Source organism: Netta rufina (genome assembly GCF_964035555.1).
Source record: "Netta rufina genome assembly, chromosome: 12".
In the NCBI taxonomy this organism is placed as follows: domain Eukaryota; kingdom Metazoa; phylum Chordata; class Aves; order Anseriformes; family Anatidae; genus Netta; species Netta rufina.
Genome location: NC_140135.1, coordinates 3,945,447 through 3,965,355, shown reverse-complemented (window position 1 = coordinate 3,965,355; position 19,909 = coordinate 3,945,447). Strand labels below are relative to the sequence as shown.

At 39.8% G+C, this 19,909-nt stretch overlaps 1 protein-coding gene across 2 annotated transcripts in view; it reads right to left on the bottom strand.

Annotated features, from left to right (window-relative positions):
- Window positions 1–227: 227 nt before the first annotated feature.
- TMEM164 (transmembrane protein 164) overlaps window positions 228–19,909 on the bottom strand; it is a gene marked incomplete at its 5' end in the record, with an annotated part of 40,155 nt that continues 20,473 nt past the window's right edge. For both annotated transcript variants that reach the window (XM_084294360.1, XM_084294361.1), the window contains 3 exons: window positions 228–465; window positions 855–955; window positions 10,723–10,801. In XM_084294360.1, the coding sequence (XP_084150486.1) occupies window positions 259–465; window positions 855–955; window positions 10,723–10,801 (387 nt within the window). In that variant the 3' untranslated portion in view covers window positions 228–258. The remainder of the gene's footprint in view (window positions 466–854; window positions 956–10,722; window positions 10,802–19,909) is intronic.

The following is a 19,909-nucleotide window of genomic DNA, read 5'->3' as shown; positions in this document are numbered from 1 at the left end:
ATGATTCTACTGTAATCTGCACAAAATGTATAAAACACGAACCTTTCCCAGAATAAGGCCACTAATTTTGCCATTGGCAATAGGCAGTGAGAAACAGCAGTTAAAAGAAGAACCCTCAATTGATAACAGAGGTGTTTTTGAGGCAATAAACTGTGGGGAGAAATATAAACACACAGTCTTCTCATCCCTCCTCTTTGTTTTCCAGTATGAATACAGGTGTCTCTGCTTCCTGTATGTGCTACTCCATGGGGAGAAATTTCAGTCTATTTTCTTAGCGGGGAGTCTAAGTAAGTCCACGCTACATTTAAAGATGGGGACAGCGCTGTAAAACAGCAGGATTACAAGCTTCCCATGAGTCATAGTCATGACTGTCTGATGTCCAGATGCCCAGATTCGATACCAGCGCCCATAAAAAGGATCTGAGATGGCTGGGCATAACATGTTGTTCAAATTCACTTCTGTAACCTAGGGAAAGGGACAACAGATTTATAAATTAACAATATTTTGTGTTGCATTGATTCAGACACTGAAAAGGGTAATTTACCATAATGATCAAAATTGCTTAGATGACAATCCTTTGTTCAACACAAGCAGTGCAGCTTTCATAAGCAAAGCAGATCTGAATTCAGCTGTGCATTTAATAGATGGATTTATGCAGGTACATAGTTGATTTATGAGAGGCTTTGCCAATACTTGTGAGATATGAGATACAAGTGTCCATTAGAACATGCAATTAAAAATCTGCACACAAGTCTTAACCGTGCCTATATATCTGGACACCTGGAAAAACTAGTCAGTGTTTCTACTTTCAATGTACTTGCAAACTATCCATTTATTAACCCGTGTTTACTTACCAAACCCAGAATCTGCAAGATGCTAAAATGATATACAAACATAAACCCAGTAGATAAAAGAGCCCACCAGAAATTGGAGAGTGGTTCTGGAGTGTAGATACCTTAAAAAGAAAGGAATACATTAGTATTCAGTTCGTATTCGGCTGAATTGCTGTGTCCATCAAACACTCATGAATAATCCTCTCTTTTCTCCTCTGTGGATACTAGGGCATCTGGCTTTAGCTGATAACTTACTGAATACCATTATAATAATTAATATTGGAGTGCCTTCTTTCTTACCTGGAGCATCCTGATCATTTTCTTCCCTCCTCCTGGTACAGCATTAAAACATACATTGTATTACCTCATTAAAGCCTGCCTATTTTGCCTTCTACCACAGAAATAACATACTCTAAAATACAGTAATGGTATACAAGGAAGTTTTCAAAAATCACATTATTCGTACTTAAACACCTGCTTCTTATGGGGCTATGACTTAAGCATGCCCAGAACTAACGCAGGCAGCAGCAGTTAATGTGCAGTGCTGTATTACAGCACAAACTGCCATGTCCTATTTTATAGTTGTTCAACAACTATTAAAAAATAACTTGTGCCAATAATGCATAGGAACAGAAAAGCTATATAAAGTAGTCAAGCCATTAATGCCAGGCTGCTTTTAAGTGAAAACTGCTGTGGATATATTTTCAGATCTACCCCGAAAACACTTTCATAACCGGGTATCACAGACACTGTAAAATACTTTTCCCCCTCAAATGAAGTAGCAAATACCACATTTTTCCTGGGCTCATGCTTCTCTCAACTCCTTAAATGAGATTTTGTCAACTTAGTGATAAAACAACAACATCTCACATGATCTAAAGTGGACCAAAGAAGTCAGATCTAATAAAAGTATCCTTAGATACCAGACAATTTTTGGAATTAAATATTCCAACATTGCATGTTGATAACAAAAACAGCGTACAGAGTTGTCAGGCACTTATTAGCTGACACGAAATCTTCAGTTTAAGACTGGGAAAATACTACTTTCTGTAAGACTTTAATAACCTAGGGATGCAAAAGAAAGATATGCATACTGTCACACCACTCAACTGCTACAAAAAGTTGTTGTGTTTCAGACAATTAATACACCATTTTTATCTACCTTTGCACTCCCTGACCCATTAGATGTTATTAAACATTGGAATGAATAACCAGTACTCAAAGGATGGCTTACAGCACAGGGTGCAATATTCATATTAGCCTTTGCTAGCTTGCACATTCAGTAATTACCAGGAAGATTTAACAGATTTCGGCATATGCTGTACAACACTACTGGGAACTCAAATTTAACTATACATACATAGCTAGCTATGACAGTACTCACCAGACTAAAGCTGGTACGAGTGTGCCTATGTATACTATTTTACATAGATAAAGGCAAATAACTGCTGTTATCTGCTTTACCACACCACTGTATAGGGGTGCATGCTGTCTCAGTTTCATAATCCCTAGAGGATTGCTTTCTCAATCCCCGCTGTGCTTTTAAAATTCTCTGCGCAGTTTTCTTCCACAGTATACACATCATGCCAATCTAGATTGATTTTGCAGCAGCTACTTGTAGTAATATAATTTAAGTAGAATTTTCTCAAAGTTGCAATATTCTTACCAAAATTACCTATACTTTACATTCTAAAACTATGTGTGTATTCGTTGTCCACTCAATGTAACATAGCTTCTCTGTTGCTAGTCGACAGAGTGAGGAGTTGATAGTATGCTTGACTGACAGCAGCACATATGACCCCATATATCACTCACTGTGACTTCAATGAGCAGTAGTATCAGTGTAATTATCCAAAATACAGCTGCACACTGTAAGCAAACTGTTACTAGGTGCTACCAAGACAAACAGGAGCAGGGAAGCTACTTTGAAAGCATAAGGCAGCTTATAAGATTTCTTATCAAGTGGGTGCGTGAAGGTCAGAGGCAGTGTCTGAACCATAAGCAAAATCCCAAGGTACGAGACTACATAAGTAACCTTAAGTGGAGTCCTCCTGCAGTTAAAAACAGAAAACTCACACCAGTCTACTTAGAGCACGCTTGCTACGTATGTCAGAAGTGCTGGTATCCTATTTAGAAACCAGTACAGGAGGCTTCACTTAAATAAATAGCGAGGTTCATTTAACTCCCCTGCCTGAAAACACGAGTAGGATGGCAGGTACGCGATACTACCTTGCAAATAGTTTTTCATTGTAGACAGCAAGAGAAGAAGCAATTAGCCTTGGTGTTGCAGTTTAGGAGACCATAGCTCTATTTTTGGCTCTCCCACCAATTTTGAGTGACCTGCTCAAGCTATGATTTCTTCGTACTACCTCCCCAGCTGCAGGATAAAGAAAACATACTTTGACTTGCAAAGTGGTTTTTTTGTTGCTTATGCAGACTTATGGGCATGTTTAGCCTAGATGCAAAACATGAGATAAAATTTAAATAAGGTGTAGAAGAAGAATAGTTCAGTTGGAAGCAGCCTACATAGATCATCAAGTCCACCTGCCTGATCATTTCAGGACTAAACAAAAGTTAAAGCATATTTACTGAGGGCATCATTCAGGTGCTTCTTGAACATGGACAGACATGGGGCATCTAAAACAGCTCCCAGAAACTGGCAGAGTAGTGCTGTATCATATTCAGTTTCACATGAACTTGCCTAGTTGGCAGCTGCTTACGTTATAACAGAAGTTTCTGTAAAGCCTGAGAACAGATCCTAAAGAAGTAAACACTCAGAAAAACTATAATAGACCTCGATATTGGGAACGATTTGGGAGGCCTACAGTGCAGGCAGTGTAAACACTGAAATAGACAAGTGAGCCCAACTATGAAACAGGATTGGTGGGAGAATACAGTCATTAAAAGACCCAAGTATTAGTCTTTTAAGTAAAATTGCACAAGATTACAAAATGGATCAGTGACATAGTTTGGCTTTGAAACGCAGTTTCTTGTGGCCAGCTCCAATCTAGTGAGGGAATCATGTTTCAGAAGTCACTTAGGAGAGCTGTTCAGGTTCCTACAGCTGTGAATTTCACACTGCTACATCCTCTCTTTGTTCCAAGACTTAAAAGAAGAAAGACATGGTGACTCTCACCCACTACAGACTCTCAATCTATATAAGAGAAAATTTCCTCCTTGCTAGACTTTGCAATCCGGAGAACGATAGTGTGATTTTCAGCAGTATCTTTATCTGGACATCAAGGGACAAAAAGGAAACAATGACCTCCACAGAAAAGCATTTCAGAGAGCTTTGGATTCCCAAGTGTATTTGGGGGAACTAATTTTAAATTCATACCTGGGATATTTTCTGTACATTTGTCACTGAGCAAATAATCACTATAGATTTTATTACTGTACTGTCCTGCTATTCAACAGATGCCTGCTTAACAGAGCAGTGTGATCTATTTTCTATAGTACACAGTCTGCTAACAAAAACATACAAACAGGAAAATTGAGATCCAGCTGAGTGACTGTTTGAATGGCCTGTGTTGTCTTTGGCAAAAGCTATCTGCTGCTTACACGAGAAATCAATTTCAATATGTGGCAGTGAGTTTCACTATCTCTCTATCCACAAAGGATCACAGGCAGTTCTTATACGTTAAGCACTTTCAAAAATTTAATCCAGCTGCCAGTCTGGCACTAATCTCATTCTCGGAAACGCTCATGCCCCAGACAGTTGAGACTGTTTCAAATCAGGGTCATCCAAGTAGGCTGTATGTTTGTTCCTGTGTTGAAATAGCATGGCAGTGCATCTTTCAGTTTAGATTAAACTTCATTATTTCAGTAGCACTGATAGGAAGGACTTCATATAGGTTGAGGGCCTTGGGATTCTTCATCTGCTTCTGCAGCAAGCAGTTGCGTGACCTTGAACAAGCTATGTAGTTAATTTTGCCATTCACAAAATGGAAGCGTGGCTTGAATAATCTAAAGATCAACACAGAGACTCAATTTATTTTATATTGGTTTCCATCTTCCCCTGCAAAGTCTTGTGTTAGTTGCAGCGTTATAAATGTCTAGTGTCTTAGGAATTACTGATATTTATTTAAAGTTATCAAATAATAGGATCATAAAAATTTGAATGCAATTTACTAGAAAGGAAAACAGAATGCAGTACAGTTATTCCTGCTTGAATTGGAGAATTAGAACCTAAATACAGTATATTTTTTTAATTTGATAGGGTTTAAAAATAATCCCTCTTTCCTAATTAATGTCTTGCTTTATTTGCTACTATATTTAATAGAGATGTTTCAGTTTTCCAGCCCCAAACATTCTCTTTTAGTAGTCTCCTAACTAGAGCTATACATACTTGATCCAAAACTCTGAGCAACTGTTGCAATTCCTTCAAGTCGTAAAAAGGTGAGGGCAAACTTAATCCCATTTTATTTCCCTTAATCAAGGGGTTAATTTCAATAGCGTATTTTGATCTATTGAGCTAGCCTAAAGAACAAACTTCCTTTCCAGGGGGAGAACAGAAAAACTGTTCTCCAGAGGATGAGCTAGTTATCACCTGAAATCTGCAATTTCCCCTACAGTTGTTCTGAATTTATGGGCAGATTTCAAAATACAACCTTATACCAGGAGATTTTTATTTCCCAACCGTCAGCTATTCTTGTCAAAATCACCTTGGACAGGAGATCTTGTATTACCTGCTCCTGTCAGGAGTGACTTTTGATAGGCCATAAAGAAGGCTCTTCCTTTTCCTTCACATTGTTAGTCATTCTTCCATATACTGGTAAAAATAAAAAATAAAAAAAATTGCTCAACTTCTCAGTCTCTTGCATGCAGAGGGAAGTCTTTAACAGACCTTGGGCCCAGTCAGAACATCCTTTTTCAGTTCAAGTGTTTCACAATAGGAACTGCCCAGTGCATGAAGCTCAGTGGGTCATGTGACAGACACTGTCTCCTCCTCTTCCTCTCCAGCTCTCTTAAATCTTCGAACAAGACCAGCTGGAAATGCTCGAGCTGCAGAAGAGCCTGCAGCCCAGCACACAGCTCCAGCTGCCAAGTGCCACAGCTGCCCTGCTGCTCCAAGTGCCAGCTCTCAGCACTGCTGGGCAGCGGACCAGTCACTTACATCTAACACGTGGGATCCGGGAGGCAGAGAAAAGCTGGAATAGTAACATGGAAGCTGTCAGCAGGAGAGCAGGAACATAATCGGATGAGAGGGAACCTTACACAGTGCACAAGAGTCAACAGCTCTCTAAGCAGTTAAGAGTTTCAGTGGAAGAAATGAAACCCTTATTATGAAGTATTTCACTGAGAGGGAGATAAACGAGGTTTGTAACTATCTAACTATATTCAAATATACGGCCAATTCTTCCTGCATTGCTAAGGTATATAATTCCTAGCAGCCAGAGAAAAAGCAAAAGTTTAATTCCCTAATTGCTTTAATTCTACCTCCCTAGTTTACAGCTACAGAAAAAATGATCCTTCCATCTGTACTTGCTACCTGTGCTCTACATCTCATAACCGAGCCCAGCTTCTTGTTAGGTAAAAACCACCGCCTGCCCTTAAGGAAGCTGGGTAGCCAGAGCAGCTTCTGTCTGCCTTCCCAAGGGTAACGGTGGTGTGCTTTGTTGCAGGGGGAGGTTCGTCAACTTCTGTGGGCTTTCTCACAGTGCTAGAGAGATTAATCTGTTCTGATGCCACCTTTGAAGACAATTAGATCAAAGAAGAAAAAGGCTTCGTGACCTGAGCCAGAGAGATGGTTTCTTTACTGCTCATGACGATACAGAATTGCCTTATAAGCTGAATATTCTCACTCTGCTCCCAGCAAACAACTTACCTACTGAATTATTGAGGATCAGTATGTCTGTCCCTCTGTGCTCAGCTCTCAAAAGGAGATGGGGCCAGCCTACATGGCTGTCCAGAGTTTGCTCCAAAAAGGTGTTGTGTTTTTTTTTCCCTTCCCTAAAATACAACCAAATTAATTTACTCTCTCCACAGAGTGGATGACCTACGTTTCAACTGTGAATTTTGAGAATTTGCCCGGCCATTTTAACAGAGTGGATGCTAGTGACCATCTCCCCCTGCAGGTGAAAGTGTCAAATCACGTTATAATTGACACCAACATAAAGGGCTCTAATTAACCACACTAGATCTTCAGATTCATAGATCAGATTGCTCCTTAAAGTGACAAAACCCTAAAAATACCCAACACCAACATCCTTGCCTACTTCACTAAGTTACTGAAAAAATCTACTAAATAACACTGGGGATCTCAAAACACATGAAGGATGATCTCAACTCTGCTGTTAGGAAGCCCCTACAAATCAACCCTTATTCCAAACTACTATGGAGTGACCAATGCTCACAGTCCCCAGGAAACAGCAATTCCACTTTGATTAAACTTCAAAACTATCTGAAACTCTGAAATCAGGCACACATCTAATCTTGTCAAATCCATCCAAAAGCTGACCAAACTAGCTTACGGACCAAGACGGTCAAAAACTGAGAGACCTCTGAGGCTGATGGAGCACAAAGTAGGTTTTTTTCATCATGTTATGAGCTGGCAAAACCAAGTCCTCCAAAAAGCACTGAAGGTCTCTAATACTTTGATTTTAGAAGGTCAGGTTAATGCACTGTTGAAATAGCTTTGACAGTTTGAGACATTACACTTCCTCAGCTGCCATCTCCCTGAGCCTTCTGCCAGCTGTCTGTATCCCAGTAGCAAAAAATAGACTCACCCGAGCACACTCATATGCTTTAGAAGACAAGCTTAGTTGTAACTGTAGATGAAAGTGGTTTGAGGAGCTTTCAATGAAGGGGTTGGTTCCCTGGTCTCAAGTCATGCTGCTGTGGTTCCCGTCTTCTTCCCTCCACCCTGATAATTCCTTTCTCGCACCTCCCTTTTGCCAGTCCCAGCACTCATCTGATCCCACTATAACCCAACTCAGGAGCTACAAAAGCATGCACACCTTCTTCCACACGGAAATGAGAATCTCACCTCCTGATGACTAGAGGAAACAGTGAGTATATCCGCAATTCTACATCCATCCTATTGCTCCGCTTCAACCTATTCAGCTATTTCAGGAATGTTGTGTCCTGCCAGAGGCACAGAACAATATTTGGCAGGGTTCACACATGTTACAAGGTAAGATTCATCCAGCAAGAAAGCTGAGAATTGCAGGTCTGTTTCATGCATGACCTGCCTTCAGTTTGGCTTCTCTGTTGAACTGCTCTATCTGAACTACCTCCGTTCTGCATGAGTGCCTCTTACTGCAGGTCAGAGAGATACGAGCTATATCATTTATTCTGTCTCAACTGGCATGCGTGTGTATGCATACATGTGTGCACTTGGAAAGGAAAAACGTTAGAAGGGGAAGTAATGCAATTTGTATTCAATCAGTACAGAGGGCAGGGAGAAGGAAGAAGAGAGAAAGATGTGTTAATCCCTAAAGGGGAATACACCTCGAGCACGGAGCTCTTAGTGAGCTCACTGCGCAGCACTGATGAGAAATGTTCGAGCTCAGCCTTCAGTTTGATCCTGCCATTAGTGAAGCCCCCACACTGACAGGGGTGGGGCAGGAAGGTGATGCTGCCAGTGCAACATGACCTGTTTCCACTGCTGTAATGAACAACAGGGAGAGAGAGAAAATAAAGGATTACAGCCCTCACTTACCGTCACCCAGTTCCCTGTCCAGAAGGAAACACTTTAACAGTTAACTGAGCCTGGGTGCGTGACTGTACGATGCTCAATAAGCATGCCAACATCATTCTGTACAGACTGAGCCCCACATCATCTCCGCTCCAGGTGTTCTGCTCAACCTTCCTTAGAGGAATGTTAATGCTGGGATAGAGGTCATTTTAGGGCAATCAGTAATATCAGTAGGTTCCCAATAAAGCTGGAGAGGGATCGTTTTTCACATGCAATCTATTCCCTTCATTTTTCCATTTTTACTACCCTTCAGTTACTTCTCCCAGCTATAATCTATAGATTAGCCAACAGAAATTTCTATTTAAAATACAGAAATAAACCAGCATAACAATACATGTCAGTAATAAAGCAATCTGCCCAGGACACAGCTAGGTTAAAGGGTCTGACCTACTCAAAGCACTTTGAAACAAAGGTGCCAGTTAAATGACGAAATGCTAACAAATGTTTTTAGGCTCAGTAATTGTTACATCAAAAATCATACATTTAATCTCTTGTGGCATTAGCTGTAATTAGTACAAAATTGCATGGGTATTTTACTAAAGAGTCACCACAGTCAGACAGGCGACCAAGAGCCAAATGCAATAGGAAATTGAGGAGTTATTAGTTACACAGTCTGAGGCTATCTCAGCTGAAATATTTAGCCAAAGTTCTCTTAGAAATTTCACTGCTACCATGTCAACATTAGATGGCAGCAAATACCTATAAATTAATAACGGGCAAAAATTTAGGAAACTACACGAGGGTGAGAACTGTACAACAACACAAAGCCCTCCAAACTACAGACACAATCCTCTCAGTCCCCAAATAACAAGCACTGAAAAAAGAGAGAACCTTTAATTAAAAAAAAATAGAAATATAAATGGGAGACCACAAGTGACATCCAAGGCCAAACTTTAAAGCAGAACAAGTATACATCATAAAATGACATGTTCTATGATATCTTCTATGTTTTGATGTCTTCAAGGATATCAGAAGAAGTGGTTTGGTGACATCACAGGAGCCTCGCACATTGTTGCCTACTGGGTACTACATGGCTGGGCACACTTCCTTCCCCCTCCCTGCTCCACTATGATTACAAGTTTGTGTAATTTCTACATCTACACTGCACTCAGTCTTAAATTGTGGCAAACTATGCTACCAAATACAGATTAAAATGAAATGTGGCTGGCATATTTCACTAGTGAGAGAGAGAAATTGAGTGAGCTTTGGAATGATGGTACTTCACTTTCTGCTCTGCATTGTTTTTACTTAGTTTCGCTCAGTAGTGAAGAACAAACAGAAATTACAAACCTGTAGTGCAGGAAGCGCAAAGAAGTGCGCGTGACTGCTGGTATAAAATACAGCAGATTGACTGCAGTGGAAGGGGCCGACTAAGCTCATTCGGAGCATTTGTTAAATTGTATTCCATTGCTTGACATCACATCCCTGCATTGTCATTAGAGGCTACTGAACATCTGGACCATAAATTCCACTCTTATTTCCTGTATGAAACAATGTAGGTGTGCTAGAAAATGCAGCTGGAGGCCTATCAACGCTAGAGGGGGACAGAGCAGCACACCAGAGGAAGACGTCCTGCATTAGCTTCTAAAAGGCCAGAGTAGCACTGGTCACTGAAATGATGTGGGATTCCCAGACTTGCTGAACTATTAGAGTATAAATTAATGCAAGATAGTAATCCTGTTAGCAGAGAGATCAAGCAACCCAGCTCGTTTCACTTGCATGTTTCATTAGCACTTCAGAATTTCAGGAATTTATCTGACTAGGTGACTGGTATTTACCCAGGGATCTAATGACAAAAAAAGATTTTTTTGAGCTCATTTTAGCTGCAGTACTTCTCAAGTGACATCAAGAAGGCAACAGTCTTAAAAAATACACCACACAAACAACTTACAACATTACAAGATGGCAGAGACTACTCAAGAAGACAACACCTTAGGCCAACACATTCTAGATACCCCTTTGGGCAAAAGACCATCTTTTTATTCCCTCGTTTCAACGCCTGGCACAAGTCTTTGTTATTTGTTATCCAAGATGCAACACCAACACACCACCAGAAACCATTACGTAACATCACAGAGAAAAATGACAAAAAAAAAAGAGAGTAAGAATAGGATCTGTGGTAACCATTGAGCACAGCTTGTTCATTGTGTGGGACCAATTCAATATGCGAAGGGTAAATTGCCAACCTACCTCCTTTCCGCAGCAGATAGATGGGCACAACATAGAGCATCACATGCTGGATGTAATAAATTTCCATTTCAAATGGAAGCTGAGGAATAAGGAAAATACTTGTAAATGTTTTTCATCATTAACAACCAGAACCATTTTCCTTATGCCCCCATGATAACGCGTTCAGTTCAGTTACATCCCCTACATATAAGAGCAAAGCAATGACAGCCATTAATGGCTAGTGCTTGGAAAGCACAGCTAACTGCACCCAGTCCGTCCCCCTTGCCACAAACACAATGCAGCACTTCAAGTAGAGAATTCTCAAAATTAGCCAGCAGCACAACAAAGGAGGCATAGCACAAGATTGCTCTTTTCCTCATTGCTCTAAGTTTCCAGTAATGGTGCAAAACCCCGAGGTAATTAAAACAAAGACTATACACATACCATATGACAGTAGCCTAATTATAAAGAAACGTTAACTGCAAGCTTGTAAGTTGCAGAAGTCTACAAGGAGGTCTTTTTCTTACAACCATACATAAAAGTAATTGCTGAGGGCACCTGTACAAAAAATCAAAAGAACTGCTTCATAGCAATCTGCATGCATTTGTGAAACAGCCAAGCCTCTGTTAAAACCAATAATATGCAACAGATTGTATCAGTCGGTCTTCAAGCTGCAGCAGTATGCACATAAACAAGTTACCAGTTAGCGGTAAATCCAGTATTCCTCACCCGCTGACAACTTTGGGGAAATTAAAATTAGTCATCTGAGGGTTTAGTTGAATTCATGTTGCCTTTTACAGGAGGTCAGAGTATGCTGAAGTAATATTGTGCTGAAAATAACTTGAAGCACAGCTCCGAGTTTAATCTGAACCCCTTAATCCCAGTCCAACTAATTCTAGCTCTTGAACAGTTAGAAAAAGTGATGCAATGTATTTGAAAGCCAATCCCATCTGTAAACATTTTTGTGTATATACTGATTTGTTGAACTGGAGCAACACATTTAACACTGACAAACAGCAGGAAAGATCCAACTCAAAATTCAGAATTCAACTTCTCGGTGCAGCTCCCTTACAAAGCTGAAAAGACATACCTCTCTATTGTATTTCCCATGGAAACCTGGACAACATTACAGCCTGAGTCTGAAGTCTCACAGGAGTACCAGAAAGCCATTAGCTTTGGTTCAAATACAGTATCATTCTGCAGGCTGAAGTGAAACAAGATGCAAATACTACTCCTATGGCATGTGTCCACATTAAAAAATAAATCATGATAATCAATTTTAAAAAATCAAGAGCCTCCCCTTTCTATTATTGTTCCAAGACACTGAAGTCATAACATTGAAACAGAAACATTACAAGAACTTCTGCATCAACAGAACATAGGCTGAAACAGTTTGTGTTTTTCCTCAAGAGTCAGTCAATAAATAGTAGGTTAACAATATAGTGAGCTCTGAAATTCTACAAAAGTTCTTAGATTTTATTTTGAACATAAAAGATATTATAACCAACAGCTGGGTTCTGTTAGTCTTGCCATCCCCAAGCTGAACACTATCACTGTCCTGTTTGCAGACTCCAAGATGTTCAGCCAACTGCTGGGAGACTAAACTAAAAAAATCTTCAGTACAATCTGTTGGGTTATTTTCTCCCAAGTATCAAAATATAAAACCATGTGAGATGATGGTATGCAAAAGCAAGAATTTCACAGGAGTTGTGAGGTTTCCTGTATCTGAACCTGTTCTTCTCTCGCCTGTTGAAAGACACCAAGTGCAAAGCGAGGGGCTCAAAAATATTCAGGAAGAAGTTAACGAAGTTTGCCTAACTGGAGGAAAAAATCGGTACCCCCCTTCCAGGTGGGGCGCACACACTTCAGGAACAATAGCTCCTGATATAAACAGCACAGCACGAGGCACTCACTCCTGCCAAGGAGCAGTCTCTATTCAGTATCTGTGCTTTCAGAAGGGCTTCTGCGCTCGCTGAGCTGTGAGGGTCAGTTACACAAACACGATGCTCAGGACACTTCTGAGAACAGAGTAATGGTTGTTTTGCTGCAGTAGCATTGACACTATTTTTGTTTGCGTGAACAAAACATCATTTTTTCCACTATGAAAGATTGGTTGTTCTGAAACCCGGCTAATTCGGCAAGTGCATTTCCTCATATCGAACCGAAACGCCGCGTTTCGGTACAGCCAAGCACTTGAGCTGTACAGGCAGGCTACAACAAACAGAAAAAGAGCAAACACAAAAGATGAACTATGAAGTTATACACAGCCACTGACTCGCCTACCTCTAAAGTCTCATCTATAAATTATTTTTCCACAAAACACGCACAGATAACAGATCGGTACTTTGCATTTGAACAAAGACATTGCAAGCAAAGACAGGGTAGGAGGGCAGATCAATGGGTGGGTCACCCAGTGATCCAGGATTTAAAGACCCTCGTTGTGAAAAACAAGTGAGCACTTCTGCAGATCAATGCCACGCATATTCCCAGAACACAAAGTATGTTGAAATACTGACTTGGACCATCCAACCTTTGTCTGCAGGCACCTGTGAAGGCCACAAACTCAGGCTCCAACAGTCTCTGAAGTGGACCCTCTCCAAAGGTCCCAGCACACTTGACCTCTCCTGTCAGGTGCCGCCAGGGAAACTTTGCAGCCTCTCTGAAGTAATAAGGTAGTAAGTACCTGCCTGGTAACAAACCAATGGTGCCGATGGTAATATTTTAATCCATATCTGTCCCCCCAGAGGACCTATTTATATTAATTGTCAATTTATATTAATTTATATTAATTGTCAATATTTGCTTTTTTCTTTTTTTTTTTGCACTGAACTCCTCTGTCCCAGCTGCCAGCGCTACTCTTCCTGCATTTCCCTTCCTCAGAGTTTTAAAATAACTAAGGGTACAAGACAAAAGGAGAAATTATCTGCTTCTTCAACCAGCTGATATCCTAGGTTCCCAAGCAGTCTGTATGAATAAGGAGTACAAGCTACCCTGTTACTCAGCGTGATAAGCAAGTTTTTCCCCTTTAGATTCTTACTTGTGGAAAAGCAGCGCTGCTCATTGTCCATTCATAGGTTTGACACTGGGATCACATCACAGACATTTCAAAATACACTAAAGCAATAATGACACACACAATTCCTCTAACAAGTGCACAAGATCAAAACACGCTAACAAAGCACTCTGAAAATAAATATTCAGACTCGTCATTTTTTACATTGTATAAAGAAGTTTCTGTTGGAAAATAAATGGTGTTTTGTTCTTCCAGAAAGAGTATTGGCCTGGCATGATGCAGACTGGGAAACGCCGCATTCCCTGGACATGTGCTAAAAGGCTCTCTGGCAAGTACCAAGCACAGTGAGCAGGCAGCAAGCCTCCATCCCAGGCATGGGTAAGTGAGGTACAGTGCCACTGGTCCTAGCAGCCACTCACATTGCCAGTGAGACTGGGGAAAGAAGAAACCATCTGATGGAGGATTAGAGCACACCTTATTCTTGTACTTCCGAGCAAGAAAAATGTGGGCACGTACTTTATATCCTCATTTAAACCACCTACTGCCCTAAGGAAACAACGAGCTCATTCCATTGACTGCACTAAGCTTTAAAAACTCTCTTCAAAACAGCAGTAGAGTTAAGCCCAAAAGTCAAATATTCGTATGAGAGCTTCCCTCCAGAAAGTGTGGCACAAGACTCATTTAAACTAGCTCAAACCCACTTCAGCACAGCAGCTGGTTTTCAGTGGACTGAGAGGTTGCTACTTTGCTCTGTTTCCTGAAAGTGGTACTCCTCCCTCTGTTAATTATTGATACTTTAGCTTTATATGTGCAACAATAGCTCAAGCACCATATTGTGCAAGAGCTCTCTCTCCAACATCCTCTACATCCTCCACTGCAGAGCACAGCACAAAAAGGAATTTAGCTCCCAGGTTGCCATCTTTCCTACAGCATATCTTGCACCTATCTAGTCAGTTTGTACCCGTCCCCTTCTTAGACATCAGCAGTAATTCAGATTTTTAACTTACAATCAGTAACTGGTTTCCTAAACATGATCTGTAATCCAAAAAATAAACAATAAACATAGGCTTTGCATTTCACCAACAAAGCAGACCACAGCATAGATTAACTAACAGAGAACAGGGATGTATATAAAGCTGAACAATACAAAAACCATGGGGCAAACAGCTACTGGGCCTAACAGATGTAACAGATGCTGGTTACTTCTGTTGGTTAGAAAATGCTGGGTACTTCAGCATAGTTAGGAGTGTGATAACAAATGACTTACCTTGCAGTGAAGAAATAGCTGCCAGAGAAGTTTAGGAGAACGGTCTGAAGACAGACGTGAAGCCGTAAAACAAACAAACAAAAAAAACACACTACCAACAAAAACAAACAAGTAGCATTTGCAAACGAGACCATTCACAATCTTTCCAGGATTCTTTTCTCCAGCATACATCCAAGCTGGTAAGTGGCGAAGAAGCTGAGCAGTGCTCAGATCACTGTTACACTGCTCAGGCCATTTTACAGCTCAGGCACTACCAGCATACCTGGCACAGATCAGAAAAGGATTTCCATGTACTTGAATACTGGGAAAGAATATAAAGAGGAAAAAAAAAATGTTGATATTGAAATAAAAGGAGTACAGGGGCTGTAGAAAAGTGTAATGCATCTATGTAGCACCTGAGTGAAAGTCTAAAGCAGCTTCCCCAGATTTTATTGCAATAATTCTTTTCATTGTATTTTAGGGGCAGGTTGTTTCATTCCAACTTCCTGCCATACGCCTGCTTGTCTGCAATCAATAGAAATACGTATTCCCAAGAAAACCTGTTTCAAGTAGGTGTCTCAGTCAGTATCTACCCTCTAGGCTGTTCTACACCATCCAGTCAGTACAGGGAATTATAATAGAGTTCCCTTTAAGTAGCATTAATTCAAGCTTTATCTAGTTCTTATTTTCAATTAATCCTGTAAGGGAGGGGACACATACTAAGGGAAAGAATCAGAATCCACACCTGCTACCATAGCATCTGTATGCATATGCACAGTCCTAAGAGCTACAGAAGAGCATCTGTTGTGCTGCTGGTCTGTAGTAGAGTGAAGATGCAACAGAACACAGGCCTAGAAATAACTTCTTGCTGCAAGGATGGAGGGAACCAGAAACATAACAAAACAAGAAACGTGACTGCATTTTTGCTAGTCTACAAATTCCAGAAAATCCAGGTAGGACAAGCCCCCATGTTTCCAACTCACGACACACCCAAAATCTGGCAAGCTGTCAGAGAATTTGCTTTATTAGCCTGTCACTACAGAGGGTGAAGCTTAGTGAGAAAATCAGGAGAACGTGTTGCTTACTGCACCACTGATCTCAACTGTATGCGCATTGGTACTTTCATCAGTGCTTTGTGTATTTGACTAGCACTGTATTTGATGTAAAAGAGAAAGGCACCCCTACCTTCTGGTCACTCGTTTTGATCACACAAACTGGCTCACATTAATGACACGTGGGATGCAATCAGGCATTTGTGGAGTTAAATGGCTTCTAGAAGAGACGGACCAGATGCAGGTAGCAATACCAGTTTCAAGAACAGCTTTCTTCCAGTTACTCTAGAGATGATATTTGGATTACTTACCACTACCAGCAGAAGACACATTTACATTACCAAATACAAGTGTGATTGCAGGCTGTACAGAGCCACACATGTGTTTTGATGCACATAGTATAGGTAACTGCTGAAAGATGTAGAAACATTGGCCTTTGGACCTCCTGGCAACCAATGCACAATCTCTCAACAGCCTTCAGTGTGCTACTGCTCTGTTACCTTGCCTTGTGCAGGTTAGATTAAGCCAGCTTAGATTTGGTATCATGTGCTACCATAATCTATTCCATTTTACTGTGCAGACAAAGGCATTTCACGCAAACTGTTTAGTGCAGTGAATTATTTATTACCTTGACATGCAACAGAAATGCAGTAGGCAAAGATCAGAGGTGCTACACAGCGGGTACTGTAAGTGCTGCTTACAGCATGATTCTGTTCCTAAAACAGATTTAGAATGCGTACCTCTCAAGCCAAATAGTTCTAATAATAGTATAGAGCTGCTTCTGGAAACATTAAAACTGTACCATCTCAGCTGTGTGAGCAGAGACAGCAAGTTCAACACCTCTGGGACACGTCCTACTTTTTTACTTCATCTATAATAACATTTTCAGGACATCAGCTTGAATGGGAGAAAAAAAAAAAAAAAAGAAAAAAAAGAAAGAAAAAATCACATACTTTAAAACCAGCAACAAGAGTTACTTGGGAACCTAACAACCTGATTACCTTTGCATCTTCCCTGTTTACTTGAAAGTCTTAAAAGATTACCCTATTTACCATGTGAATTATTAATGCTGACCAAGAACGATTTGCACCATACGAGTGGAAGAAAATTATTAGAGAAAAATTAAATAGCCTTTATTTCTAAAATGGTAATAAGAACTCACAAATATTGACTGCAGGAAAATAAAATAAAATAAAAAACTTCTGTCTTTATCCAAGGACTATTCCAATACACAAAATTTAAATCCATCTGCACATCATAAATAATACGTGGAATATTTACTGCTGAATAAATGTAAGTGGATGCATCTGTTGCTTAAAATGGTTAATTCTTAGTAACTCAACGTCATGCCAAGGAAGGAAAATATTTTATTGGAAAAAAAACAGAAAAGAAAATAGTCTGACCTGATCTTTCATACTACACTTTTTGGAAACATTATCCCAGGTGCACACTGCAGCCAATTATTTGGTTAAAAATTATTTTTAATGAGCATAGTGTCACTGAAAGGTTACGTCTACTGAAGGTAGAAACTTCCTATTGTAGTTTTAAGCATACCTCAATTCTCCAGTTCCACTGTCAACAGACAGATATTTAGGGATAGTTTTGAAATGACTGAGGCTTTAGCAGTTTTAGTGGATACCTTGCAGACAAAATAAAAAGCCAAGTTATGCTAGAAAATTGTGAAAGTTTCTTTTTCAGGGTAATGAAGCCTTGAATCATAAATGCAAAAAAAAAAAAAATGCTTATAATACATTAAGTAACATAAATGAAAGCAGAAATGGTGACGCTAACCTCTAAAGGTGACCCTGTGGTCACAAAATGTTGGACTAAGTATTCTGGAAATGACCTGGAACAGGTTAACATTTAGAACCACAACCAAGTACAGTTCATCCTTCGTGCAACGTGGCAAGCACCGAACCTTTTAGAAAACTAAATACATGAAGTAAGATCTCTTCTGTGGGAATATTCTACTCTTATGAACACAAGAGTAGTCATCCCTCCACTCATCCTGAATACTATGCATGTTCAACACATTTCTGATGATTGTTAAATGTACGTGACAGCAAAAAGCATCTCTGTACTTCATGATGCTCAGTTCCCACATATGAAACAAGGGATTTCTGTGAAAATCTCTTTCAGGTAACTTTTTAGTTTTTTGAAGTTTTGGAGCCTTTGCTTTTGTTGTAAAGTTTCAGGACTGTTTTATAAAATATCTGAAATTTGCATTCATCCAAAGATTCTTAATTAATGCATTTAAATGCATATATCAACAGAGAGTTTCATATAGATGACCTCATATAGGAAGAGCCAAACACCAATAAAATTAGGGATAAAAAGAAAATATTAAACTAGGAAATCAATAATAACTGCAATAGATTTTCTTAGCAAAGAGACTACACAAAGGAACAGAGAAAACTAGTTATGACCAAAGTTCAAATTACCAGTGATCTTCCCCGAACACTCATGGCCACATCCAATTTAAGCTGAGGACTGTGATTATTTTCTTTAAAACAACACAATACACTGCATTTAAAACCAGACTACTACAATTTTTCATCATTGTAAAGCTTATCTCCATGATTATTTCAAGATTTCACCCACACATATAAAGGCTTCATTCTTAAAGATATTTAAGTATTTAAAATGCAGCTAAAATCTAATTGAATTTTCAGATGCAAGGCTGGCATTTAAGACTAGATATCAAAACCCTGCCATAACTTCACAGTATATGAATGTGTATGCTTACCATACAACTTTTAACATCTGTTCAGTAGTTCATTATCTTGCATAGCAGATGAATACCAAAGGCTGATGGATTCCAGCTGACTTACTGTGATGTTTTGTAGCATAAATAGGCCTATAGTTCAAGTTCCTAAAATTACATATAATTCCACCCCCCTTCTCTGCCAAAGTGGTGCCCTGCCAGTTCTGAAAATAGCAAATCGATTAGCTGAGCATCTTAAACACATGGCAGACTATTCATCTTATGGTCACCTATAACTTCATGCTTCTGGTATGTATAAATCCTGATACCCACTTGTTCCTGAACCGCCATCACCTGGTGAGGTAACGATTGTCTTCCATTCTTTATCTTCTGCTTCTTGTCCCTTGCACCTTACTGATACATACAGAGAAAACTACGTCTAATATTTTTCCTGCACCTCACTGCTTTAATCTCCATAGGAATAACTAATTTGCTAGTGTGTGCATGCCTGCTGCTGAACTTGCTGAGTTAGCAGGCTAACTTTCGTTAAAAAAGGCTGCAACTCAACAGCAGACATCTGCTGTCTGTAGGATAACTGATAGGCAATCCACTTGCAGGGAGCAAGTCAGGAGAACGTCAGCTGAAGACAGTAAAAACTACCTACAACAACACAATTTCTAGCAGTATATCAAATAACTTAAGGATAAAACACATTTCACATGATGAAAGGTAACAGGAAGGCATTTTGGTACTTAGGGCAATACAAAAGTTTGGTATATAAGCTCACAGAGCGATAAGAGGCAACAGCCTCCCGCTTTTCAGTTCCTACTGACAGCAGAATTCCCCTGCCCACTGGCCCCTAGTCAGCATCTCCTTCCCCACTTCTAGAGGAACAGTTGGGGTCAGGTGCCCAAATTTTCACACTCTTAATTTGTGCCAGACACTGTATATTACAACTATTTACAACTAAGAATACAAAGCTCTTGTATGAAATGTACACATTAAATTACATGTCTTAAAGTATTGTAAAAGTGAAATAAAAAAGATGAGGCATAAGGAGATGACCACTCTTGACCAAGTCAAAAGTTTTTTCATTTAGATACTTCAAACCAGAACATGGAGCATAGACAGAATTACTGCAATTTTATTTATTTATTTTAACTCCCAAAGTTGTAAGAGAGATTTCTTGCTTT